Source organism: Lissotriton helveticus, chromosome 6 (assembly GCF_964261635.1).
Source record: "Lissotriton helveticus chromosome 6, aLisHel1.1, whole genome shotgun sequence".
Lineage (NCBI taxonomy): Eukaryota > Metazoa > Chordata > Amphibia > Caudata > Salamandridae > Lissotriton > Lissotriton helveticus.
Window position 1 is genome coordinate 9,305,129 of NC_136067.1, and position 26,192 is coordinate 9,331,320.

A 26,192-nucleotide genomic window follows, 5' to 3' on the forward strand; every position below is an offset into this window, starting at 1 on the left:
GTACAAAGTCATGTTAGTTATGCTTACACCGTACTGCCAAAGTTATTACCTTCCTAACCTTGCATATGCATATTGTTATAAAACAAAATCATCCATCTATGTTAACGCGAATTACTATACGTTAACAGGAAGAACACGGGACGTGAAATTGATTTTAAATAACAAGGGACTTGTTAAACAGCATTTTCAGCCATTAACACCACAACGTACTGCCTTCCACTTCGGTGTCTGGCAACCGAAGGGAACCTGGGTCTTGGCGACAGTCACTTGTAGCACAGCTAGCACAGGGGCATTCACACCAGGCACCCACCGAGGGAGAGCAGGCGCACTGTTGTTGCTGAGAGAAGTCACTCACACTGCTTTTGTAATACCGAAACCAGCCTGCTGCTCCCTACCCTCTGAATAACCCTGCAGTAGGTCCCAGGTCAATGGACCGATGAAATCGCTTCACTGGCTGAATGGTAAAAGTCACTGTAATCTTCTTGGTGTAATCACGCCACCCTTGAAGCAAACCCCGAACACAGACAAATGAGTATTTTTACACAGAGGCTATCTTCCGATGCGGACACTTGAGAGGAACTCATTTATAAATCGTTTTCATAACACACCGTATTTGCTGCTGAATTATTTGTGCTTTCTCCTCCCTCTATTTATGTCTCTCCTTCTCTCCTCTATCAATGTATTGAAACTGAACTATTTTGTCTGTTGCCCGATGGAGCTACCTGGTTTAGCTATAGGGGAGGTGGGCCGTGGATTCCCTCCTTGGTCGTCACCTACCCAATCGGCCTTTAGACAGACTTCATTTCGTCTCTCCTTGTTGTCTCTTCCCCTATCCTCCCTTTCTCACCTTCCCTGCCCCCTCCCCTCTAGGCTCCATTTAGGTTTCCCTCCATGTTCTTTAAATGTTTTCCCATTGAGACATAGCTATTTGGCCAATGCCCGGTGGAGCTACCTGATAGCTATAGAGGAGATGGGTTTTGGGACTTCCCCCTCGACCGTCACCTACCCAGCCGGACTTTGGGCAGACTTTCCTTCGTGATTCTGCCGTATCTCCCTCCTACCCCTTTACCCATACCCCTTTCCCCTCTACACTTCACTTATCTTCTATGCTCTTGTAATTGTTTGTCTAGCAAATGATGTAAATTGGAACTGATGTAATCTTGTAATTTTGTGGAACCTCATGTAAAGCGCTCCGATACCTCCGGGTCTAGCCAGCGCTATATAAAACTCTTAAAATAAAAATAAATACCATACACCAGCACTCCCATCCAACGTATTGCTGAAGAGTCATCTCTTAAGCACTGTAAAGTCCGTATTTATGTGCGCATTTGCATTTGGTGAATGGATAGAAATACTTGTTTCCGAAGCACACCACAGATGGCAGCAAAGTACCGCGTACATAGCATTGATCAGATGTAGTTTTTATTGCCGTTCTCGTCCATTTGCTGTGCTACCTACTGAACGTTAGCATGAGTTACCCGCAGATGCAAGATACACCCCAATGCGAGCAGACGAAAGCAGCCATGTCCATGCAATGAGACAAACAAGCCCCCTTTGTGAACCGTAGTGGACACCCAACCCTGCCTTTCCCCCTTCAAGATATGGGCTTCCTAGCTCCAACACACAAGTGGCAACGAAACAAAATGCAGAACTGCCTGTCTTGAGTCCCACACAGACTCCGAAGCAACACAATTCTCTTGCTCGGTCAGCACACAAAAAAATATTTGGCCTGCATAGCAGACCTACACCAAAGGTCCCTCGCCAGGCAAACTCAACTGTCCTGGTCGCAGACACCAAAATGCGATTGGCCAAATCTTCAGCATTCACACAATAGAAGAAGGAGGGGCCCAACGGGGGAGGGAGGGAAAGCAAAAGCACACCGCCATGTACGCTCGTGCACTTCTCTTGTCCATAGGGAAAGTGAAAGCACTCCGCCATGTGCGCGTGCACATCTCTTGTCCATATGCATGCACATTTTGTCCACCCGTACGTGTGCACATGGTATTCGTATTGATTCCAAAAGGCTCTCGCATAGCAAAAGCAGCGCATTTGTGTTGCCAACGCCAGGCAAGACCAGCGCATGCGCGCTGCTAGAGACAGGCGAGACCTAAAAACACATGATTGACAGAGGAATCATCTTCCCTAATGGAGTGCGGCTGTTATGTTGTAACCGGCTTTGCCTCACTGGTGGGCAGTGAGGGATCATGGGTGTAAAAACATGTTTCTGCAGCACAGACATGATAGCACATACAGTCAGGGCCGGACTGGCCATAGCGGGCACCGGGCAATCCCCCGGTGCGCCGCACGGGTGGGGGCCGGTTTTGGGCCCCTGGGGGCCGTTTTTTTTACAGGGCCGTTTTTGCAGCATAGCTGCAAAATCGGCCCTGTACCAAAATCGGCTGAAAACCGGCCCCGGCAAAGAGCTCGGTCGCACCCCCAGGGGGGCGGCTGAGCACTTTGCCAGGGCCGGTTGTGGTTCCCAGTCCGGCCCTGCATACCGTTATAAACTTCTCAATTGCAAACAGAATATCATAACGAGAGTCAAGAAGCCCACTGTCATGATGTTCACAGTCATCAACCCCCAGGTACATTCACAAACAGCAGTTTGGTTTCTGGTACTTGCAGTTTTACTTTTCCAGATGTATGAACTGGTGGGCCTGCAGTGATGTGTGATGTGTTGTAGGCTAACGTTCAAGGACCAGTGGGCATCCTACTTTTTGGGGTGGAAAAATGCACCTGCTTATATCTTAAATGGATTAAGTACTTCCTTTGTATTACAAAAAATTACACACACCCACCTGGGTTTGTGTCAGCTTACTCTAATCTTTTTGGGCTCCCATGAGTTACCGGTCTACACCTGCCGGTCTGCCAGAACTGATCTGCTTCCCTTCCCCCTGTTTTTACTCCCCTCCCCATTTTCATCCATCCTCCATTGGGGACTTGTCCTTATATGTTTGTCTATGCAACTTTAACTAAATGTAACTGCAAAATTGTTATTCTTGTTATCCCTGACCTCGGAGACCTGAGCAACATAGCTGATGTCCGGTGGAGCTGCTAGACAGCTATAGAGGAGATTGGTCCTGGTTTTCCCCCTCGGCCGTCACCTATCCAGCCAAACATTGGGCACAGTTCTCCTTGTCTCCCCACTGTGTGTCCTTCCTCCCCCTCCCTCCGACAAACTACTTTAAAATAGTTTTTTGCCTGTGTTTTTACTATGCTCTTGTAACAGATGTAATTTGTATCTTGTAACTCAATGTTCCTCATGTAAAGTGCTCCGATACCTCCGGGTCTAGCCAGCACTATATAAAACTCTTCAAATAAATAAATAAATAAATAAATAAATAAATAAATGTGTACATTATGGGAGAGTAGCTGTTAAACTGGATGTGAGTGTAAACCAGTGGTTCTCTTTCTACTTGAAAGCACGCTCCTCTTATAGAATCATGAATTGCTGGACAGAATTTTTTCACAGGTGAACTGGTACACGATGTGCCAGAACATGGTTAATTTGTGTATGCTGGGTACTTGAGAAACATTTGAATGAAAGGCACAGTATAAAACTACACTGCATTGAGTGTGCATTGGAAACATGTTCAACACAATGCTGATTTTGGTAATCCCTTGTTGAAGACAGTAAAACCACGGTGGCCATTTATCTGGCTTGGGGAGCTTGCTCACAGTTGTTTTACTGTTCACTTATCAGCACCTCGGAGGCCTGCAAGGTGGGGGAGGAAACTCCAAACTCCTTCAAGAAACCCTGAAACCCCATACTGTAAACAAAGAACTCCAACAAACAGTAAATCAGGAGAAACAAGCATTTACAATGCAATGGTCTCGGCAATATTATAGGTAGAGCTATTACATTGCTCATAATTTTTTTTATCCCTAAATAAATGGCATTGTCATTTCTATTGGCAATAGCTGAATTGTTTGCATATGTGAGACCTATTGCATTAGCAGAGAGAGAGAGTGAGGTATTGAGAGAGAGTGAGGTAGTGAGAGACAGAGAGAGGTAGATAGAGAGTGAGGTAGTGAAAGAGTGAGGTAGTGAGGGAGAGTGATGTTGTGAGGTAGTGAGATAGAGAGAGAGTGAGGTAGTGAAAGAGAGTGAAAGTGAGGTAATGAGATAGAAAGAGAGCAAGTGAGGTAGTGAGATAGAGAGTGAGTGAGGTAGTGAGTTAGAGAGAGAGTGAAGTCCAGAGCCATGCTACCTAGATGGAATCACCTACTCTGTAGTGACCTAAACCTTGAAGTGTACCTTTGATATTGCTTTCCTTCCTGTAACTCCCTGCAGAACCTGTCCTATTAGTGGTGCGAAACATCAGAAGAACAACTGACTCTGTTCTGAAAATGCTTCATTGGTTCGTCCCCTCACTATTCACAAAACAGAATTCTTGGGGCTGCAGATCCTTGATTGATTGTTGCTGTTTTATCAGAGCACTTTACATGGACCCCAGCTGCTTTACGACTAACTGGCAAATAGGAGCCTTTTTGAAGGGATTCCTCCCCGGCTGGTGTGCTTCACCACCTGATGCAGACTCGTCACCGCACACCCCAGCAAGCAGTCAGGCATCCTGCACAGGCATTCACACTACTCGTCACCCACGCCACGTGCACTGCACCTCTAGGGCGTATTGGCGCTGCTAAATCGAGGCTATTCGTTACCCAGCTCAGTGGTACTCATTGAACAACCTACACGTCTGTGACCATGATGTAACAGACATATTCGTGGTCAACTGAGTGGATTGGACTGATCGGTAGCAACGTGATATTTACATGTTTGGAAATGGAAGGAGTGTGTCATGTATCACTGCATATACAAGTAATTTCCGAATTGCAGTGATGTTCGGTTATTCCTTTAAATGTGCAATCAAATATAGAGGTCCAAACGTGACAGTGGCAGCGCTCTACTGATGTCACAAAGCCATCCTGAATCTGAAATGGGAGGGTATTTTCGAGTTATTTGAAGCCCCCCTTCCCTCCATCCAGGACAGAAATGGCGAACAATGTTACTGCTGGTCCACTACGGAAGGGCACAGAACCACTCGCCTTTCTTCCCCTGAACTTGCAGCGCAGCATTCAGTGTGATGATGTCTGTCTCCATCGGTACATAGGAAATGCTCCTAGCGAGGCTTTGTTTATGCAATTTCTTGCAGCGCGGACATTACCCCAAGTTGTGAGAGCGCTTACCATAGGATCCCGTACGCAACGTGAGGAGATTTACCCGCTTAAATGCGTTATAAGTACAAACAGACAGTAAAGAAGTAAAATTGAAATTGACTCTAAACATTAAATAGGGCTTCCCCGTGTTACGACTTCCAGGTCCCCTACCATGCATTCCCGCTGTGGTCGGTAAGTTTACCAAGAAGCCCCCGCTTTGAAATAAGACACTGACAACGGAAGGCATTGACACCACTGAATGACAATTATAAAAACAGTATTGAAGCTGTGTCTGCCTACGATGGACTTCAATTTTCTGGCAACAGTCCATAGCCACCAAGCCTGTTCCCGCCTAAGTCCCCATGCCTCCCCCCCACCCCCCTCCCTTTGTGAGCCTCGCCGGCGAAGAGCGAAGAGGCATCCATACAATTTACATTTGCTCCCCCTGAGAAGGCAGTTCGCCTGTATGGTGCAATCTGCACAACGATCTCCTGCATACTTTCCGATATCTTGAATATATACTCATGGTCATTCACGCATTCTAGGTAGTTCGAATATACATGTAATACTAATAACCATTAAAGCAGCGAGTAGCCCATACGGGGATTGAACCCACGACCTGGTGAGCCGTATGTAGGTTATCTCTTACTTACACTTAAGGGCAGAGAGCCGAGACAGCTGCATGGTCGCAACAACCAAGTGCTGCCTCTTCGATGGAGCCCCCTCCTGGGGACTCGAAGCAGCTATGGCCCCCAAGAGCCTCTGGGCTCGAACAGAATGCAGCCTGAGCCTCCCCCTGCCCGTGAACACTCACCGGACTCTCAGGCGGAGGCTCCTCGGTGCAGGCGGCGTCCTCCTCCTGGGACCGGGTGCTGGCAATGGCGGCGGGCGGGGCTCTCTTCCTCGGGGGAGCCCCGCGGGGGAACCAACACGCTCCCTTTCCCTCTCCAGGCGAGGGCACCGGGCGCAGGGTAGGCTCCTGCTTGCTCCGGTGCTTAAACCGGCCGCGAGTCTTCGGTGGGAGGCGGGGTAGGCTCCCGCCCTCCTACTTCCGGTTGTCCTGCCCCGGCCTGCCTGACTTCCTGGTCGCGGGCCGGCGGCGATAAGGGAAATCTCGCGGGGGGGGGGAGGGACGACAGGACTGGCGCGGGGGGTAAAAAATACATTTAAAAAAAAAAAGAAAACTTACCTGACTGCCCGTGTCCGCGTCAGAGCAGAGGAAGCGGCTCTAGTGTGGGTGGAAAGCGGCAGCATCACCTTACTCGGCGCTGGCTGGGCAACAATGGCTGCCTCAAAGCTTCTGAAATTTTTCGAATTTGGGGGCGTGTTTTGCTGTCCTGAGTGACGGACGACGTCACAAGCTAAAGAACAGCAAAAATGACGCCCCCAAATCCGAAAAAGACGGGGCTTGTTTGGAGTGACTCCCTTCTCTTCCAATGTCTGGCTTCTTTTTAGGAAGCCAACCAATGGAAGCGAACGGAGCTGAGAGGCCGGTTTAAAGTGCCTACAGTGGAAGAGGTGTGGCGCCGCGGCCAGGGCGACTGACGCTGGAATCTGGGGACCACGGTTCGATCCCCGGCTCCGGCGGCAGGTCAGCCCAGCACCATGTGACTCTGGGCAATAGCTCGCTTAATCTTCCCGACGGCCCCCCAGCGCCTAGAGACCCTTACGGGTGATTGTGCGCTTTACAAATGTGGACTTTACTTTACTACTCCAAAACATAATTTCTCCGGACCGGAAGCTGTGCTTTGCACAGCTTATAGGTCCCGAGACCTAAAAAGGAAGAAAGTATTAGTTTCTCTGTTTTGAATGGATGTTAGTTCAATGTCATACCCTTTTGTCTCACAAACAGTTTGCTATTTTTGTTTTAACCGTAAAACTCAGACCAAGGAAGACAAATGCGTTTTACTTGAGTTTGGTTAGATGAACTTAGATAAATGTGGATGAGCGGTTTGGTGACCGTTATGCCATTCTCAAGGAGCTTTATGTGGCCTTGGCGATAGTGGCGGTGGGAAGGAGGGGATTTCAATGGGGACACAGCAAAGGAGGGAACGAACTGGAAAACACATGCACTTTCATAGAGTTCTTAACATAATAGAAAACAGAAGTTCCCTAAAAGGATAACAACAGCCTATGAAAGAGGTGGTGCAGAGGCTCTGCTTCAAAGGCGGGACACACAGAAGACAGACAAGATGGGACAGGGAAAGGCATCCAATAGGAAACAAGCGAAGGAGAGAGACAATACAGCCAACCAATGGCGACAATGGGCGGGCTCGAGCGTCTCCATGTCTCAAAGTCAAGCCTGACCCTAGCACCTTCTCTACGGTGGCCGAGAAGGGACACGCTGCTGCAGCACGCGCCCTAGCGCCGCAAATGACCCCGCCCTGACCTCTGCACGCCCCTACAACTCCCGTACCTGAGGAGGGGGCGCGAGTCCGGTCCCAGGAGTGGAGGGGGTCACTTCTAACCGGCGTCTGCTGTGCACCAGGAAGTGACACGCCGTGAAGCCAGCGTGCCCTTGCTGCAGGAAGTGACGATGCAGCGGTGCGGTTAACTGGAGCCTCGCAGCCAATCAGCGCCAGTCAGTCCTGTGAGGACAGTTTCATTGGCCAATCATAGGTGGATCAAAGCAGATTTTTTTTCTTCCAAGATGACAGCGCGCATGCGCACATGCCAACATTTCAAAACAGGAAGATTGAGAAAAACAAAGCGAGATATTTGTAGTGGCTGGCCTCACGTGTTCAAGTGACAAAGTAGGCGTAGCCGAGATGAGGATACTACAATATTGTATTTTCCCAATTAACAACAATAATACTGAAGCAATTTCGGGTGGGAGGGTAGCGAACATTTGAAATATAAATAAATCAAGCACTTTCTCTTTAAAAATCTGGAGCCTTCCTGAATGTGGTCTGTTGACATGTATGCAGATGAGGTCATCCCTGGCCAGCCAATCACGTGACTGTTCACTGTAAAGCTTAGAGGCATTATAATACAAATATACCTTGAAGGCATAATAAAATGGTCTCGACCAATCAGAGTGCTTGATCCAAGCTTCCTCACTGAACAGCCAATGAACATCAAGCCGATCCCTGCAGCCAATCTGAAACAACAAGTGAGTCAACGGAGCCTGCCATCGTGGACGACATGACAACATTCTGCCCGTCCAATCGTGTTGCAGCGCTCTTTCCATGCCTCGGATAGGGCATGTGTCGGCGCCCCTGATTGGCCGCGAGCCCTCGGTGGCACCAGGCCCTTCCCTGCCGCCGTCAGTGGGAGTTGCCCGGGGCAGTGAGCGGGTGCAGCGGGGCCGGTGCTGGGGGACGAGAGCCTGGGACCCGTCACAGCAGGTGAGAGGCCTGGGGGGAGGGGAGCGGGGCGTGTGCGGGCCACTCCTGCCCCGGGGCCCGCCCCTGCCGCCCGGGAGCCTGACGGTCCTCAGGGGCCCTCGGGGGCGGGCACAAGGGGGCGCAACACTGGTCAGAGGCGCCCCCCACATCCCCACCGCTGCCTGACAGGGGGCAGCTGTCGAGCTCTGGACGTTTTATCAACAGTGCTTTGCATTCTGGGACTTGTAGTTTACAAAGGAAAGCTGTGTGAACGGGCGAGCAGGGCGTCCGCTGTGCACTCTGGGACTTGTAGTTCACAAAGGAAAGCTGTGTGAAGGGACGAGCAGGGCGTCCGCTGTGCATTCTGGGACTTGTAGTTCACAAAGGAAAGCTGTGTGAAGGGGCGAGCAGGGCGTCCGCTGTGCATTCTGGGACTTGTAGTTCACAAAGGAAAGCTGTGTGAAGGGACGAGCAGGGCGTCCGCTGTGCATTCTGGGACTTGTAGTTCACAAAGGAAAGCTGTGTGAAGGGACGAGCAGGGCGTCCGCTGTGCATTCTGGGACTTGTAGTTTACAAAGGAAAGCTGTGTGAACGGGCGAGCAGGGCGTCCGCTGTGCATTCTGGGACTCGTAGTTCACAAAGGAAAGCTGTGTAAACGAGCGAGCGGGGTTTTGACGCCCCTTAATGGACGCTGCCAGTCCAAAGACTCGGAAAACCAGCTGGAAATCCAGTATTTACAGAGGTTTCCAGCTCGTTTTCCCCGCCACAGTGTGATGGGAGCCGTGTGAGTTAGCAGGTCTGACAGAGAGGGTTCATGTTCCTGCTGCAAAGGACACCGTGTGCATGCAGATGAGCATTTTGTGTAGATAGCTCAACTTTTGTCGCAGCTTCTTTTGTTACAAAGAGTTTATTATTAGAATCCTTCTAATGCAGCACATTGAGCTGTGAACTGGAATCAAAGAGCTGCATGCAAATTAAGGGACCGCTTTAGAGCCTTATTGTTTGTTCCCCAACCTTTCATTGCTCCAATGTTGCTAAAAAGGGTTCCTTTGGGAAGCAATACAGTTTTATTAGTATGAAACTCCAATCATCGTGGGATGTTTACGGAGCTGGTTTACGAACATTTTGCGCGTGGTGTGCATCACCAAAGTGACACAAGCCTGGTGCAAAGTGTTGTTTTGGGGCATACCTTTCAGAACAAATCCTGAATTGCACAGGACAGTAGACCTAAAGTATTCCTATGCACTACTTTACATGGTTGGCACTCACCCATGGATTTTGATGCTATTCCCGTCTAACTTTGGTAGAAAGGGATAGACGTAAAATAAAATGGCCTCCTTGAGGCAAAGGGGGAAAGTTGGAGAAAATATGTATTTTCTTAACCCCTTCCATGCTGGTGACGAACCCCAGCCGTCACGCTCCGCGGCGCTCATGTGCTGATGACGGCTGGGGTTCGTCACGGCCCCGCCCTGTTCGTTTGTTTACCGCACAGCGGCGGAAACGGGCCAGCATGGAAGGGGTTAAACTTTGCATCTGTGCTCACCTTACAGCACTCATACAAAGTGGTAAACGTTGTCAAATAATGGAATTTTCTGCTAGAATGGTACCCTTCCAATATAAAACCTCTGTTGGGCCTCACACAAACGCCCTTGCACTATAGTGCAAGGGTGGTGCAAGGGTGTGTGCATTAACACAAGGCAGCCACATATATACCACCACTAGAAGGGAGAGCAGCAGCACCATCTAAGTAGATATGGTGCTGTGTGCTCTCTGCTTTTCAAGCATCGCAGCTTTGGTTACTGCGCTTCATAAAAACATTGTTATTCTGCCCCTTCATTTCTCCAGACCAAGCACTATTAAAATATAATGCCTGTCGGTATGGATGAAGTGCGACTCCTAGACCTCATTGTACTAAGTAACATTTCCTATACATTGATTTACGCATTGTCTCTGTTTGTGATGTTTGTGATGTAGACCGTCAGAGCACTTTACATGGGGATAAGTAGCACTGTAAAAAAAATGTGTGCATGGGGCTAAGGAGTTATGAGGGGCACCATTGGAGGGTGGTAGTGAGGGAATCCGTGAGGAAAGAGGTCATTGTGGTGCCCCTACAAAGACTGTCGCTCCAGGTGCCACTTTAGCTGAAGCCTGCTCTGATTTGTGCCACTCCCTGGCAGATCACTGTTGATACTTTGGAAGTGTTTACTTGTGTTTTTCCGGCAGTGTTTGTTCAGCTTGAGGCAGAGTTTTATGAGTTTTATAAGTGTGCGGGTCATACCGTGTCTTGTATTTTTCAACGTACTAGCTGTCTGAAAATTGTCGATAAAAGTATTGCTTATAGTGCACAGTTTGATGGACCGCTGGAGGTGAGCGCACTTGGACCCACTGCAGGTTTACCTGAGACCACAAGCGAGTTTCACATAAACCCTCGGGTAGCTCCAGGTAGACCATGGAGTCTGTGTCTACAGACCATGGCTGTTTTTACATCGTTGCTATTTAAACAAGACTGGTTTCTAACTTTTATCATGAGGGATTTCAATGAGAGGAATCAAAGACCGCACAAATGGATCATGGGAAGGGAACAAAAGGACCCTTGTGATGTAGGAAGACTTGCTGGAAGTCTTCTCCAATTCCCTTGACATTGTTCTTGTGGAAATACCAAAATAGTATGGAGGAACACCTGGGGCTCTCCGAGGGGATAGCTTTTCAAATATCACGCAAGAAGACCCCTGAAACAGATCAGTAACAGCTATTAACCCTTTTCCTTGGCAGATGGACTAGTCCTCCAGTAAAAAGATATAGCCATGGACAAGCAGACCAAGCCACTTTGTGGCAGGCGTGGGAATGGGAGCTAGCAGTGTTTGAAACAGAATGAAAAGTATGATTTGGACTTTCTGCTTGCGCACAGTGCAGAGCGAGACAAGCCATGGTGAGGTTTTCCCAGATGGGCAATGCACCCTTCTCCCTTGGTTGTCTGTTCAAATCAAGAACGGGAGGCCATTCAACCGAGAGACACATCGATATGTGCTCGTCGTCATCAATATTAAATTACAACCGGCTCGTCTGGTTCAGCCCCAGGCCGAACATTCATCAGCTGATTAATCATTTGTATGGGAACTGAATCATATGTCACTGCTGTCATTTAAAGGACATCTGTGCTCCTGCAGAATCTTCAAGGACGCTCAAGTATCTTATTCTACCTCTGTTGCAGCTCATTTTTAATCATGAATTCATTGAAGGGTGACGTGAACCCATTGTGGCATGTTAAGATCTCTGATCGCAGTGCCACAATCTTGTGAAAGACCATAGGGGCCCTTGACAGGCCTTGCTGACCCTGAGAACTCAACAAGCCTCTGGTGAAGAGGATGTATGGGACTGCAGAGAGCTGACTGCACATCTGCGTGAAAGTAATGTTCAGGTTTTGTGGCAGTACAGATCCAGCCAGTATGGCGTGGAGCCCTGTCTGAGGTGCAGGTCCGGCGAGTATGGTGTGGAGCCGCTGCCTGAGGTGCAGGTCCGGCCAGTATGGCGTGGAGCCCTGCCTGAGGTGCAGGTCCGGCGAGTATGGTGTGGAGCCGCTGCCTGAGGTGCAGGTCCGGCCAGTATGGCGTGGAGCCCTGCCTGAGGTGCAGGTCCGGCCACTATGGCGTGGAGCCACTGCCTGAGGTGCAGGTCCGGTCAGGATGGTGTGGAGCCGCTGCCTGAGGTGCAGGTCCGGCCAGTATGGCGTGGAGCCTCTGCCTGAGGTGCAGGTCCGGCCAGGATGGCGTGGAGCCGCTGCCTGAGGTGCAGGTCCGGCCAGGATGACGTGGAGCCGCTGCCTGGGGTGCAGGTCCGGCCAGTATGGCGTGGAGCCCTGCCTGAGGTGCAGGTCCGGCCAGTATGGCGTAGAGCCGCTGCCTGAGGTGCAGGTCTGGCCTGGATGTCGTGGAGCCCTGCCTGAGGTGCAGGCCCGGCCAGTATGGCGTAGAGCCGCTGCCTGAGGTGCAGGTCTGGCCTGGATGTCGTGGAGCCCTGCCTGAGGTGCAGGCCCGGCCAGTATGGCGTGGAGCCCTGCCTGAGGTGCAGGTCCGGCGAGTATGGTGTGGAGCCGCTGCCTGAGGTGCAGGTCCGGCGAGTATGGTGTGGAGCCGCTGCCTGAGGTGCAGGTCCGGCCAGTATGGCGTAGAGCCACTGCCTGAGGTGCAGGTCCGGCCAGGATGGCGTGGAGCCGCTGCCTGAGGTGCAGGTCCGGCCAGGATGGCGTGGAGCCGCTGCCTGAGGTGCAGGTCCGGCCAGGATGGCGTGGAGCCGCTGCCTGAGGTGCAGGTCCGGCCAGGATGGCGTGGAGCCGCTGCCTGAGGTGCAGGTCCGGCCAGTATGGCGTGGAGCCGCTGCCTGAGGTGCAGGTCCGGCCAGGATGACGTGGAGCCGCTGCCTGGGGTGCAGGTCCGGCCAGTATGGCGTGGAGCCCTGCCTGAGGTGCAGGTCCGGCCAGTATGGCGTAGAGCCGCTGCCTGAGGTGCAGGTCTGGCCTGGATGTTGTGGAGCCCTGCCTGAGGTGCAGGCCCGGCCAGTATGGCGTAGAGCCGCTGCCTGAGGTGCAGGTCCGGCCAGTATGGCGTAGAGCCACTGCCTGAGGTGCAGGTCCGGCCAGGATGGCGTGGAGCCCTGCCTGAGGTGCAGGTCTGGCCAGTATGGTGTGGAGCCACCGCCTGGGGTGCAGGTCCGGCCAGTATGGCGTGGAGCCCTGCCTGAGGTGCAGGTCCGGCCAGGATGGCGTGGAGCCGCTGCCTGAGGTGCAGGTCCGGCCAGTATGGCGTGGAGCCCTGCCTGAGGTGCAGGTCCGGCCAGTATGGCGTGGAGCCGCTGCCTGAGGTGCAGGTCCGGCCAGTATGGCGTGGAGCCCTGCCTGAGGTGCAGGTCTGGCCAGTATGGTGTGGAGTCACCGCCTGGGGTGCAGGTCCGGTCAGTATGGCGTGGAGCCGCTGCCTGAGGTGCAGGTCTGGCCTGGATGGTGTGGAGCCGCTGCCCGAGGTGCTGGTCTGGTCAGGATGGTGGGGAGCCACTGCCTGGGGTGCAGGTCCGGCCAGTATGGCGTGGAGCCCTGCCTGAGGTGCAGGTCCGGCCAGTATGGCGTGAAGCCCTGCCTGAGGTGCAGGTCCGGCCAGTATGGCGTGGAGCCCTGCCTGGGGTGCAGGTCTGGCCAGTATGGCGTGGAGCCGCTGCCTGAGGTGCAGGTCCGGCCAGTATGGCGTGGAGCCCTGCCTGAGGTGCAGGTTCGGCCAGGATGGCGTGGAGCCGCTGCCTGAGGTGCAGGTCCAGCCAGTATGGCGTGGAGCCCTGCCTGGGGTGCAGGTCCGCCCAGGATGGCGTGGAGCCGCTGCCTGAGGTGCAGGTCCGGCCAGGATGGCGTGGAGCCCTGCCTGAGGTGCAGGTCCGGCCAGGATGGCGTGGAGCCACCACCTGAGGTGCAGGTCCGGCCAGGATGGCGTGGAGCCGCTGCCTGAGGTGCAGGTCCGGCCAGGATGGCGTGGAGCCCTGCCTGAGGTGCAGGTCTGGTCAGGATGGCGTGGAGCCACCACCTGAGGTGCAGGTCCGGCCAGGATGGCGTGGAGCCCTGCCTGAGGTGCAGGTCTGGTCAGGATGGCGGGGAGCCACTGCCTGAGGTGCAGGTCCGGCCAGTATGGCATGGAGCCGCTGCCTGAGGTGCAGGTCCGGCCAGTATGGCGTGGAGCCCTGCCTGAGGTGCAGGTCCGGCCACTATGGCGTGGAGCCGCTGCCTGAGGTGCAGGTCCGGCCAGGATGGCGTGGGGCCGCTGCCTGGGGTGCAGGTCCGGCCAGTATGGCGTGGAGCCACTGCCTGGGGTGCAGGTCTGGCCAGTATGGCGTGGAGCCGCTGCCCGAGGTGCAGGTCCGGCCAGTATGGCGTGGAGCCCTGCCTGAGGTGCAGGTCCGGTCAGGATAGCGTGGAGCCGCTGCCTGAGGTGCAGGTCCGGCCAGTATGGCGTGCAGCCACTGCCTGGGGTGCAGGTCCGGCAGGTATGGCGTGGCGCCCTGCCTGAGGTGCAGGCCCGGTCAGGATGGCATGCAACCACTGCCTGGGGTGCAGGTCCGGTCAGAGTGGCGTGGAGCCCTGCCTGAGGTGCAGGTCTGGCCAGTATGGCGTGGAGCCACTGCCTAGGGTGCAGGTCTGGCCAGAATGGCGTGGAGCCCTGCCTGAGGTGCAGGTCTGGCCAGTATGGTGTGGAGCCACCGCCTGGGGTGCAGGTCCGGCCAGTATGGCGTAGAGCCGCTGCCTGAGGTGCAGGTCCGGCCTGGATGGTGTGGAGCCCTGCCTGAGGTGCAGGTCCGGCCAGTATGGTGTGGAGCCACTGCCTGAGGTGCAGGTCCGGCCAGTATGGCGTGGAGCGACTGCCTGAGGTGCTGATCTGGTCAGGATGGCGTGGAGCCCCTGCCTCAGGTGCAGGTCCGGCCAGTATGGCGTAGAGCCGCTGCCTGAGGTGCAGGTCCGGCCAGTATGGCGTGGAGCCCTGTCTGAGGTGCAGGTCCGGCCAGTATGGCGTGGAGCCGCTGCCCGAGGTGCAGGTCCGGCCAGTATGGTGTGGAGCCACCGCCTGGGGTGCAGGTCCGGCCAGTATGGCGTGGAGCCCTGCCTGAGGTGCAGGTCTGGCCAGTATGGCGTGGAGCCGCTGCCTGAGGTGCAGGTCTGGCCAGTATGGTGTGGAGCCACCGCCTGGGGTGCAGGTCCGGTCAGTATGGCGTGGAGCCGCTGCCTGAGGTGCAGGTCTGGCCTGGATGGTGTGGAGCCCTGCCTGAGGTGCAGGTCCGGTCAGGATAGCGTGGAGCCGCTGCCTGGGGTGCAGGTCCAGTCAGGATGGCGTGCAGCCACTGCCTGAGGTGCAGGTCTGGCCAGTATGGTGTGGAGCCAACGCCTGGGGTGCAGGTCCGGTCAGTATGGCGTGGAGCCCTGCCTGAGGTGCAGGTCCGGCCAGTATGGCGTGGAGCCCTGCCTGAGGTGCAGGTCCGGCCAGTATGGCGTGGAGCCCTGCCTGAGGTGCAGGTCCGGCCAGTATGGTGTGGAGCCACCGCCTGGGGTGCAGGTCCGGTCAGTATGGCGTGGAGCCGCTGCCTGAGGTGCAGGTCCGGCCAGTATGGTGTGGAGCCACCGCCTGGGGTGCAGGTCCGGTCAGTATGGCGTGGAGCCGCTGCCTGAGGTGCAGGTCTGGCCTGGATGGTGTGGAGCCACTGCCTGGGGTGCAGGTCCGGTCAGGATGGCGTGCAGCCACTGCCTGGGGTGCAGGTCTGGCCAGTATGGCGTGGAGCCGTGCCTGAGCTGCAGGTCTGGCCAGAATGGCGTGGAGCCACTGCCTGAGGTGCAGGTCTGGCCAGGATGGCGTGGAGTCACTACCTGAGGTGCAGGTCCAGGCGTAGAGCTGCCTGGTGCCTGCGCATAGCTCTGCCCTTTGATTTCAAGCATTGCTTTTCGAAAGCCTCCTTTTTAAAGCCAGGCAGGGAGGCCCATAGGTTGTGGGGTGGTCTGTCTCCAGCTGTGTTCTGCCTTGAGGTAGCACATTCTCAGAGTTTGCATACCACACTTTTAAGGTGAGCAGCTGTGAGCTCCTGGTGCAGGCGCTGAGAGGGGAGAGAGCGACAGAAGCCCAGGATGCTAGGGGTTTGTCTGATATGAACGTTTTCTGGCTTAGGGGACCAGACAAGTATGGGATGTTGAAGGGCTGCCATCTCTAATATGCGACGCCTCGTTTAAGCTTCTTTTGGTGCTAGTGGGAGGACCAAGTCTGAGCCTGGAGACAGACTCCAACGCACCTGTCGATGCGTCTCCTCGGATACACTTGCTGCTCCTGACTGCGCTCCTTGCCTGCATTAAGGGATTCTTCAGTCGTGGAGGACTAGGCCCACCGCATCCAGGCAGGAACATTTCACAGCCAGACCATGCAAGCCAATGCTGCGGCAGCACAAGGCTCATGAACCAGATCCATTCTGACCCAGGATCTCAGTCACTGCTGGCTTGTATCAGATTGTGCGCATCCTGGCTTGGGAACCCCTAGGCCGCCCTGCCGGTATAGCCTGTTTTATTAAAGGTATTTATACCTAGTTCCGGAGGGCAAAGGAGCACTCTAGCTAGCCCCAGGAGACACAGCCAACATGTCAGGTCTTATTGTATGTGGCAATAGGTTTTGCTTTTGGGACCTTTATAAGTATCGTCGCGCTTTACATGAGCACCAGTTTCGTTACAGATGGATTACAGTTCCCCGAGGAGGCCGGATTCAAAGTGCTTTAGATCGGGGCATCATGAGCTGCAGTGCGTCGACAATGAGTTAGAGCAGTGGTTCCCAAACTTTTGACACCTGAGGACCCCCATTGAGTCACCACTGGAAGCCGGGGACCCCCAAGCAATTTGTAGGGTTTAAATTTCAAATATTAAGTCATTAAAAAAAATGAACACACGTGTGCACACAAAACAAATACTCGAATTACAAACTATTTAAGGGGCATTTTTACAAGCCCCCATCGCCATGAGAACAGTACTTTTTGCGACGTACTCGTGGCGATAGGGGCTTCACCTTGTTTACAAGGCAGCGTGAAGCCACTTAACATGGCTTAAAAGTAACTTGTAAATAAGACCCCCTTTCACCCAATGCTTAGCGTGAAAGCGGTGGGCAGTGCGTGTTGTGGTGGGCGTTTCCCCTGCACCACCCATTGATTTTGACGCTGCCCCCTATTTACAAGGGCAGCGTAAATGGGAGGCAGCGCAAAAATTAAGACCAGGGAAAACCTTGTCTTAACTTGGCGAAACAATTAGAAATGCTTTATTTCTCCTCGTTTTTGCAAAACGCCTTGGATTGTCTATGTTCAGGAAGGTGACCCTTCCTGCACATCAACAATCTTTAAAAAAAATGACATTTTGTAACTTCCATGTGTGCTGCATTAAGCAGCACACATAGAAGTGACAAAACGACATTTCAAGATTGTTTATGTGCAGGATGGGGGACCTTCCTGTAGATAAACAATCTTCCCCTGTTAAGTGTAGCGCCAGCGCAGGGAAATGCAGGGCTGCACCATATTCTTGTAAATATGGTGAAGCGCTTTTTAGGTCGAGCTGACGTTAGCATTCATGCGAAGCATGAATGCTGTCAGCTCGACAACTAATGTGATCCGTTTTTAGGAGAGTGGACACCAAAGTGTTACGAGCGTTTTCAGTGCCGGATTTCACCTCGGGAGCGCGCAGCATTGTCTGCAGTGGCAGTGTCAGTTTCGCTTTTTTATTACTTTCGTTTTTCCCGAGGCTGGCTGAGGCTGGCTTGGAATGAACAGGCTTGCCCCCGCGCATGCGCAGAGTAACTCACAGCCCTTGCTTTTACAGACGCAGGCAGGCAGCCCCCACCCCTCTGCATGCACGCACGCACGCACACACAGGCGAGCGCATGCACACGCAGGCACACACATACAGGCACACAGACACTCGCTCACACACACACACCCCCCTCCCCCACAGTCACACGCACGCACACATACATACAAAGCCCGCCCGCCCGCACATGCTTTCCCCGCGCCCCCCGCCTCCCCCTTCCCCGCGCCCCCCGCCTCCCCCTTCCCCGCTCAGCAACGCACTCACCGGCTTCCTTCGTGCGGCGGCTCTCCTCAGCTGCAGGGCCCGGCAGCAGGACTCTTCTTCCCTCCTTCTGCACCGGGGCGCAGGGTAGGCTCCTGCCTGCTCCGGTGCTCCAAACACGGCGGCTCCGTCCAATCGCGGCTCTTCCGTGGGAGGCGGGGTAGGCTCCCGCCCTCCTACTTCCTGTTTCCTGTTGACGCGCCGGCCTGCCTGACTTCCTGGTCGCAGGCCGGCAGAGTGACGGCAGTGATTTGCGGTATGTATTTAGTTAGTTATTTATGCATTTTTATATAGCGCGGACTTTACCCGAAGGCGCTATTTATTTATTTATTTTTTTGGGACGCTACCTTTTTATTTAGTTTTAAACATTGATGGCTGAATTTTATGGCACTGTACTTCTGAAGTCCCCTCGAGTTTGGTTACAATACTTTCTATCCAAGCCGATAGCGTAAGGCGTTTGGATATGTACTGATCCTGGACCCCATATCTGAACCGAGTCATCACATAATTCATAAACCGATCGAGCACTCGAAATCAAGACACGGCCCTTTTTTACACCCTTTTTAGTTGAAGTCATTTACTTTGTCCATTACCTCATAAACCGGCTTTAATAATGTTACCGCTCTTTAGGGGCTAACATGCAGAAACCCTGCAGCCTTTCGGGGGGATCCTATTCAGCCCAAGCTCATTACATATCTGCGAGGCATGCTTTATACTCAAGAGCCTCGGGGCCTCTTCGCATTCTGCAGGGGGGGCATCATTTTGCGCTCCGCCACAGCAGGCTGCCTCTCTGTGCCCGTTCTGCATTGGCGAAGGCTTGTACCCCAGCTCTCAGGCAATTCACGGGTGCTCGGACAACGGCTTTTTAACTAATTTAAATGATAAGGTTTGCGGCTATCACTTGTTTGTTTAATATTACGGGCATGTGGGTTGTGTGATGCTGCATAAACAGATGCGTTTGGAGTTTATTTACCGATCCGCTATGGAGGGGCTTTTCTTTAATCTGTTGGTGGCTGTTTTTTTTTTTTAATTTATATTGCGTCTTCATGTACACATGATGTTTGACTTTTTTGAGCAATTCGTTACGTTGGGCTTTTGTATAATTTGATACTAGCTGTTATTTTATTTATATTGCGTCTCCCGATGCTGTGTTTGCCTGCCCCGCCAGCTCTCCAAGGTTGCTATTTGTTTCTTTCCCATCTGCGTACATCACTTGCGGGATACAGGTAAATCTGCATTCTAGAGTTGCCTTTATTGTTTTGAGGCCGGGCGCAGGGGCTGCTCCGATGTTATCAAGGCTGCTATCCCACTGCTAAGGCGGTGCTGCACTCACTGCCTTGTTTATATTTGTTTTAGTTCCGTGATGCTCCGATCTTTGCCCCTTCCGAGTGGAGCTTCCGAGTGGAGCTTCCGAGTGGAGCTTCCGAGTGGAGCTTCCGAGTGGAGCTTCCGAGTGGAGCTTCAGAGTGGAGCTTCAGAGTGGAGCTTCAGAGTGCAGAGTGGAGCTTCAGAGTGGAGCTTCAGAGTGGAGCTTCAGAGTGGAGCTTCAGAGTGGAGCTTCAGAGTGGAGCTTCAGAGTGGAGCTTCAGAGTGGAGCTTCAGAGTGCAGAGTGGAGCTTCAGAGTGGAGCTTCAGAGTGCAGAGTGGAGCTTCAGAGTGGAGCTTCAGAGTGCAGAGTGGAGCTTCAGAGTGGAGCTTCAGAGTGCAGAGTGGAGCTTCAGAGTGGAGCTTCAGAGTGGAGCTTCAGAGTGGAGCTTCAGAGTGGAGCTTCAGAGTGGAGCTTCAGAGTGGAGCTTCAGAGTGCAGAGTGGAGCTTCAGAGTGGAGCTTCAGAGTGGAGCTTCAGAGTGGAGCTTCAGAGTGGAGCTTCAGAGTGGAGCTTCAGAGTGCAGAGTGGAGCTTCAGAGTGGAGCTTCAGAGTGTGTGTGTGTGTCTTGTAAAGCGCACTGCTACCCGCACCGCAGGCCTCGTAGCGCTATAGACCGCTGGGGAACCCGTCCTGGCTTTCCCTGTGAGATAGTCCCTCCTGGGAGTCTCCAAGGTGAAACCAGGCATCCCCGGCGTTTGTGAGGGGCCGTTGTGGAGATGAGGCAAGCTTAATGCCCAGAGTTGCCGAGTGTGATCCCTGGTTAGAGTAGGCACCGAGGCGAGAATTATCGAGTCTGCTGATCCTGGTCCAAGACCCTGCCGCGTCAGGAATCGAACCCTGGTCCCAGGCCGTTCTCTGCTCTCGGGTCTGCCGCCTCTAACCAGTGAGCCACACCACTCCACAGAGTGCAGAGTGGAGCTTCAGAGTGGAGCTTCAGAGTGCAGAGTGGAGCTTCAGAGTGGAGCTTCAGAGTGCAGAGTGGAGCTTCAGAGTGGAGCTTCAGAGTGGAGCTTCAGAGTGGAGCTTCAGAGTGGAGCTTCAGAGTGGAGCTTCAGAGTGGAGCTTCAGAGTGCAGAGTGGAGCTTCAGAGTGCAGAGTGGAGCTTCAGAGTGGAGCTTCAGAGTGCAGATTCAGAGTGCAGATTCAGAGTGCAGATTCAGAGTGCAGATTCAGAGTGGAGCTTCAGAGTGCAGAGTGGAGCTTCAGAGTGGAGCTTCAGAGTGCAGAGTGGAGCTTCAGAGTGGAGCTTCAGAGTGGAGCTTCAGAGTGGAGCTTCAGAGTGGAGCTTCAGAGCGGAGCTTCAGAGTGGAGCTTCAGAGTGCAGAGTGGAGCTTCAGAGTGGAGCTTCAGAGTGCAGAGTGGAGCTTCAGAGTGGAGCTTCAGAGTGCAGAGTGGAGCTTCAGAGTGGAGCTTCAGAGTGGAGCTTCAGAGTGGAGCTTCAGAGTGGAGCTTCAGAGTGGAGCTTCAGAGTGGAGCTTCAGAGTGGAGCTTCAGAGTGGAGCTTCAGAGTGGAGCTTCAGAGCGGAGCTTCAGAGCGGAGCTTCAGAGTGGAGCTTCAGAGTGCAGAGTGGAGCTTCAGAGTGCAGCTTCAGAGTGCAGCTTCAGAGTGGAGCTTCAGAGTGGAGCTTCAGAGTGGAGCTTCAGAGTGGAGCTTCAGAGTGGAGCTTCAGAGTGGAGCTTCAGAGTGGAGCTTCAGAGTGGAGCTTCAGAGCGGAGCTTCAGAGCGGAGCTTCAGAGCGGAGCTTCAGAGCGGAGCTTCAGAGCGGAGCTTCAGAGTGGAGCTTCAGAGTGGAGCTTCAGAGTGGAGCTTCAGAGCGGAGCTTCAGAGCGGAGCTTCAGAGTGGAGCTTCAGAGTGCAGAGTGGAGCTTCAGAGTGGAGCTTCAGAGTGCAGAGTGGAGCTTCAGAGTGGAGCTTCAGAGTGGAGCTTCAGAGTGGAGCTTCAGAGTGGAGCTTCAGAGTGGAGCTTCAGAGTGGAGCTTCAGAGTGGAGCTTCAGAGTGGAGCTTCAGAGCGGAGCTTCAGAGCGGAGCTTCAGAGTGGAGCTTCAGAGTGCAGAGTGGAGCTTCAGAGTGCAGCTTCAGAGTGGAGCTTCAGAGTGCAGCTTCAGAGTGGAGCTTCAGAGTGGAGCTTCAGAGTGGAGCTTCAGAGTGGAGCTTCAGAGTGGAGCTTCAGAGTGGAGCTTCAGAGTGTAGAGTGGAGCTTCAGAGTGGAGCTTCAGAGTGGAGCTTCAGAGCGGAGCTTCAGAGCGGAGCTTCAGAGTGGAGCTTCAGAGTGGAGCTTCAGAGTGGAGCTTCAGAGTGGAGCTTCAGAGTGGAGCTTCAGAGTGGAGCTTCAGAGTGCAGAGTGGAGCTTCAGAGTGGAGCTTCAGAGTGGAGCTTCGGAGTGGAGCTTCGGAGTGGAGCTTCGGAGTGGAGCTTCAGAGTGGAGCTTCAGAGTGGAGTGGAGCTTCAGAGTGGAGCTTCAGAGTGGAGCTTCAGAGTGGAGCTTCAGAGTGGAGCTTCAGAGTGGAGCTTCAGAGTGGAGCTTCAGAGTGCAGAGTGGAGCTTCAGAGTGGAGCTTCAGAGTGGAGTGGAGCTTCAGAGTGGAGCTTCAGAGTGGAGCTTCAGAGTGGAGCTTCAGAGTGGAGCTTCAGAGTGGAGCTTCAGAGTGTAGAGTGGAGCTTCAGAGTGGAGCTTCAGAGTGGAGCTTCGGAGTGGAGCTTCAGAGTGGAGCTTCGGAGTGGAGCTTCAGAGTGGAGCTTCAGAGTGGAGTGGAGCTTCAGAGTGGAGCTTCAGAGTGCAGAGTGGAGCTTCAGAGTGGAGCTTCAGAGTGCAGAGTGGAGCTTCAGAGTGGAGCTTCAGAGTGCAGAGTGGAGCTTCAGAGTGGAGCTTCAGAGTGGAGCTTCAGAGTGGAGCTTCAGAGTGGAGCTTCAGAGTGGAGCTTCAGAGTGGAGCTTCAGAGTGGAGCTTCAGAGTGCAGCTTCAGAGTGCAGCTTCAGAGTGCAGCTTCAGAGTGCAGCTTCAGAGTGGAGCTTCAGAGTGGAGCTTCAGAGTGCAGATTCAGAGTGGAGTGGAGCTTCAGAGTGGAGCTTCAGAGTGCAGAGTGGAGCTTCAGAGTGGAGCTTCAGAGTGCAGAGTGGAGCTTCAGAGTGGAGCTTCAGAGTGCAGAGTGGAGCTTCAGAGTGGAGCTTCAGAGTGGAGCTTCAGAGTGGAGCTTCAGAGTGGAGCTTCAGAGTGGAGCTTCAGAGTGGAGCTTCAGAGTGGAGCTTCAGAGTGGAGCTTCAGAGTGGAGCTTCAGAGTGCAGCTTCAGAGTGCAGCTTCAGAGTGCAGCTTCAGAGTGCAGCTTCAGAGTGGAGCTTCAGAGTGCAGATTCAGAGTGCAGATTCGGAGTGCAGATTCGGAGTGGAGCTTCAGAGTGGAGTGGAGCTTCAGAGTGGAGTGGAGCTTCAGAGTGGAGGTTCAGAGTGGAGCTTCAGAGTGGAGCTTCAGAGTGGAGAGTGGAGATTCAGAGTGGAGAGTGGAGCTTCAGAGTGGAGATTCAGAGTGGAGAGTGGAGCTTCAGAGTGGAGATTCAGAGTGGAGAGTGGAGCTTCAGAGTTGAGATTCAGAGTGCAGAGTGGAGCTTCAGAGTGCAGAGTGGAGCTTCAGAGTGCAGAGTGGAGATTCAGAGTGGAGCTTCAGAGTGCAGAGTGGAGATTCAGAGTGGAGCTTCAGAGTGCAGAGTGGAGATTCAGAGTGGAGCTTCAGAGTGCAGAGTGGAGATTCAGAGTGGAGCTTCAGAGTGCAGAGTGGAGCTTCAGAGTGCAGAGTGGAGCTTCAGAGTGCAGAGTGGAGATTCAGAGTGCAAATTCAGAGTGCAGAGTGCAGATTCAGAGTGGAGCTTCAGAGTTCAGATTCAGAGTGGAGCTTCAGAGTGCAGAGTGGAGCTTCAGAGTGCAGATTCAGAGTGGAGCTTCAGAGTTCAGATTCAGAGTGGAGCTTCAGAGTGGAGCTTCAGAGTGGAGCTTCAGAGTGGAGCTTCAGAGTGGAGCTTCAGAGTGCAGAGTGGAGCTTCAGAGTGCAGAGTGGAGCTTCAGAGTGCAGAGTGGAGCTTCAGAATGCAGAGTGGAGCTTCAGAGTGTCAAGAGCAATGCCAATAGCTCTAACTTTAACAAAGGCAAAACCATTGCATTGTAAATGCTTGTTATTTTACCGAATCACATGCTCATGCTGCTGCCTGGTTTGTCTACATGCACACAGGCAGAATCACTCGGTACAAAATGGCTCCTGTTCACTCGTCAGTACGGTCTTGCGCCGCCCCACCTTCCCCCTGCCAAATACATTCATTCCAAATACTGCTTATTTTCATATCAGACTGACTTCTCACATCTGGGATAGCAGGGGCACCTTCCACAGTGATTAGTGCTTCACAAAAAATAATTCTCGGCTAGCGCTCAGAAGCCTTGAAGCTTTGATTGAATGACACTGCAGTTTGATGCCCCGCTCGTTTTTTGATGCTATGCGTTCCAGACACTGATTTTATTAAGACTCACTTGGAGCTCTAAACTGTCACTTGATCTTTCTTTGGGTCATTTCGTTTGCCCGGAAGGACTAACATATCTGTGAAACCCTCTTCTTTTATAGTTTGAGCATCGTCTTCGTTTAGCAGGATAACATTATACATTTGAAAATACAAATATCCGGGAAGAGCAGAGAGCAAATCTCCGCGATGTTGGGCATTCTCCTATCATAAAGGAAGCGTGTTGGTGGGACCTGTGGCATCTAACGCATCATTTAACCCTATATGCGTGGGCACCTACCACAATAATGTATAGGATGAGTTTGTTCCGTTCCCGTTTTTAATTTGATGTAAAACTCAAATCACTGCACACTCTCTACTACACACTCTCTACTACACACTCTCTACTACACACTCTCTACTACAGTCACTACTCTCTACTACACACTCCCTACTACAGTCACTACTCTCTACTACACATTCTGCTACACACTCTCTACTACAATCACTACTCTCTGCTACGCACTCTACTCTCTACTACACTCTACTACACACTCTACTACACACTCTCTACTACAGTCACTACTCTCTGCTACGCACTCTACTCTCTACTACACACTCTACTACACACTCTCTACTACACATTCTACTAAACACTATCTACTACAGTCGCTACTCTCTACTACACACTGTACTACACACTCTACTACAGTCACTACTCTCTACTACACACTACTACCCACTCTCTACTACAGTCACTACTCTCTACTACACACTCACTACACACTCACTACTACAGCCACTACTCTCTTCGACACACTCTATACTAGACACTCTCTACTACACACTATCTACTACAGTCACAACTCTCTACTACACTCTCCCTACTACAGTCACTACTCTCTACTACACATTCTGCTACACACTCTCTACTACAGTCACTACTCTCTGCTACGCACTCTACTCTCTACTACACTCTACTACACACTCTCTACTACACACTCTACTACACACTCTCTACTACAGTCACTACTCTCTGCTACGCACTCTACTCTCTACTACACACTCTACTACACACTCTCTACTACACACTCTACTACACACTCTCTACTACAGTCGCTACTCTCTACTACACACTCCCTACTACAGTCACTACTCTCTACTACACATTCTGCTACACACTCTCTACTACAGTCACTACTCTCTGCTACGCACTCTACTCTCTACTACACTCTACTACACACTCTCTACTACACACTCTACTACACACTCTCTACTACAGTCACTACTCTCTGCTACGCACTCTACTCTCTACTACACACTCTACTACACACTCTCTACTACACACTCTACTACACACTCTCTACTACAGTCGCTACTCTCTACTACACACTCCCTACTACAGTCACTACTCTCTACTACACATTCTGCTACACACTCTCTACTACAGTCACTACTCTCTGCTACGCACTCTACTCTCTACTACACTCTACTACACACTCTCTACTACACACTCTACTACACACTCTCTACTACAGTCACTACTCTCTGCTACGCACTCTACTCTCTACTACACACTCTACTACACACTCTCTACTACACACTCTACTACACACTCTCTACTACAGTCACTACTCTCTACTACACACTCCCTACTACAGTCACTACTCTCTACTACACATTCTGCTACACACTCTCTACTACAATCACTACTCTCTGCTACGCACTCTACTCTCTACTACACTCTACTACACACTCTACTACACACTCTCTACTACAGTCACTACTCTCTGCTACGCACTCTACTCTCTACTACACACTCTACTACACACTCTCTACTACACACTCTACTACACACTCTCTACTACAGTCACTACTCTCTGCTACGCACTCTACTCTCTACTACACACTCTACTACACACTCTCTACTACACATTCTACTAAACACTATCTACTACAGTCGCTACTCTCTACTACACACTGTACTACACACTCTACTACAGTCACTACTCTCTACTACACACTACTACCCACTCTCTACTACAGTCACTACTCTCTACTACACACTCACTACACACTCACTACTACAGCCACTACTCTCTTCGACACACTCTATACTAGACACTCTCTACTACACACTATCTACTACAGTCACAACTCTCTACTACACTCTCCCTACTACAGTCACTACTCTCTACTACACATTCTGCTACACACTCTCTACTACAGTCACTACTCTCTGCTACGC

At 52.4% G+C, this 26,192-nt stretch overlaps 2 protein-coding genes across 7 annotated transcripts in view; one reads left to right on the forward strand and one right to left on the reverse strand.

The window, feature by feature from the left end:
• Nucleotides 1–8,366, reverse strand: part of MRPL2 (mitochondrial ribosomal protein L2) — a 58,937-nt gene extending 50,571 nt beyond the window's left edge. The window contains exon 1 of one of the 2 annotated variants that reach the window (XM_078647266.1): nucleotides 8,162–8,366. In XM_078647266.1, coding sequence (XP_078503392.1) covers nucleotides 8,162–8,350 — 189 coding nt within the window. In that variant the 5' untranslated portion in view covers nucleotides 8,351–8,366. Of the gene's footprint in view, nucleotides 1–7,576; nucleotides 7,778–8,161 lie in introns of those variants that run through there. The other variant, XM_078647267.1, reaches the window with a different exon arrangement.
• KLC4 (kinesin light chain 4) overlaps nucleotides 8,254–26,192 on the forward strand; it is a 411,746-nt gene continuing 393,807 nt past the window's right edge. For 3 of the 5 annotated variants that reach the window (XM_078647261.1, XM_078647263.1, XM_078647262.1), the window contains exon 1: nucleotides 8,254–8,507. The gene's annotated coding sequence lies outside the window, so the exon portion shown is untranslated. The remainder of the gene's footprint in view (nucleotides 8,508–26,192) is intronic. The other 2 variants (XM_078647265.1, XM_078647264.1) reach the window with 1 other exon arrangement.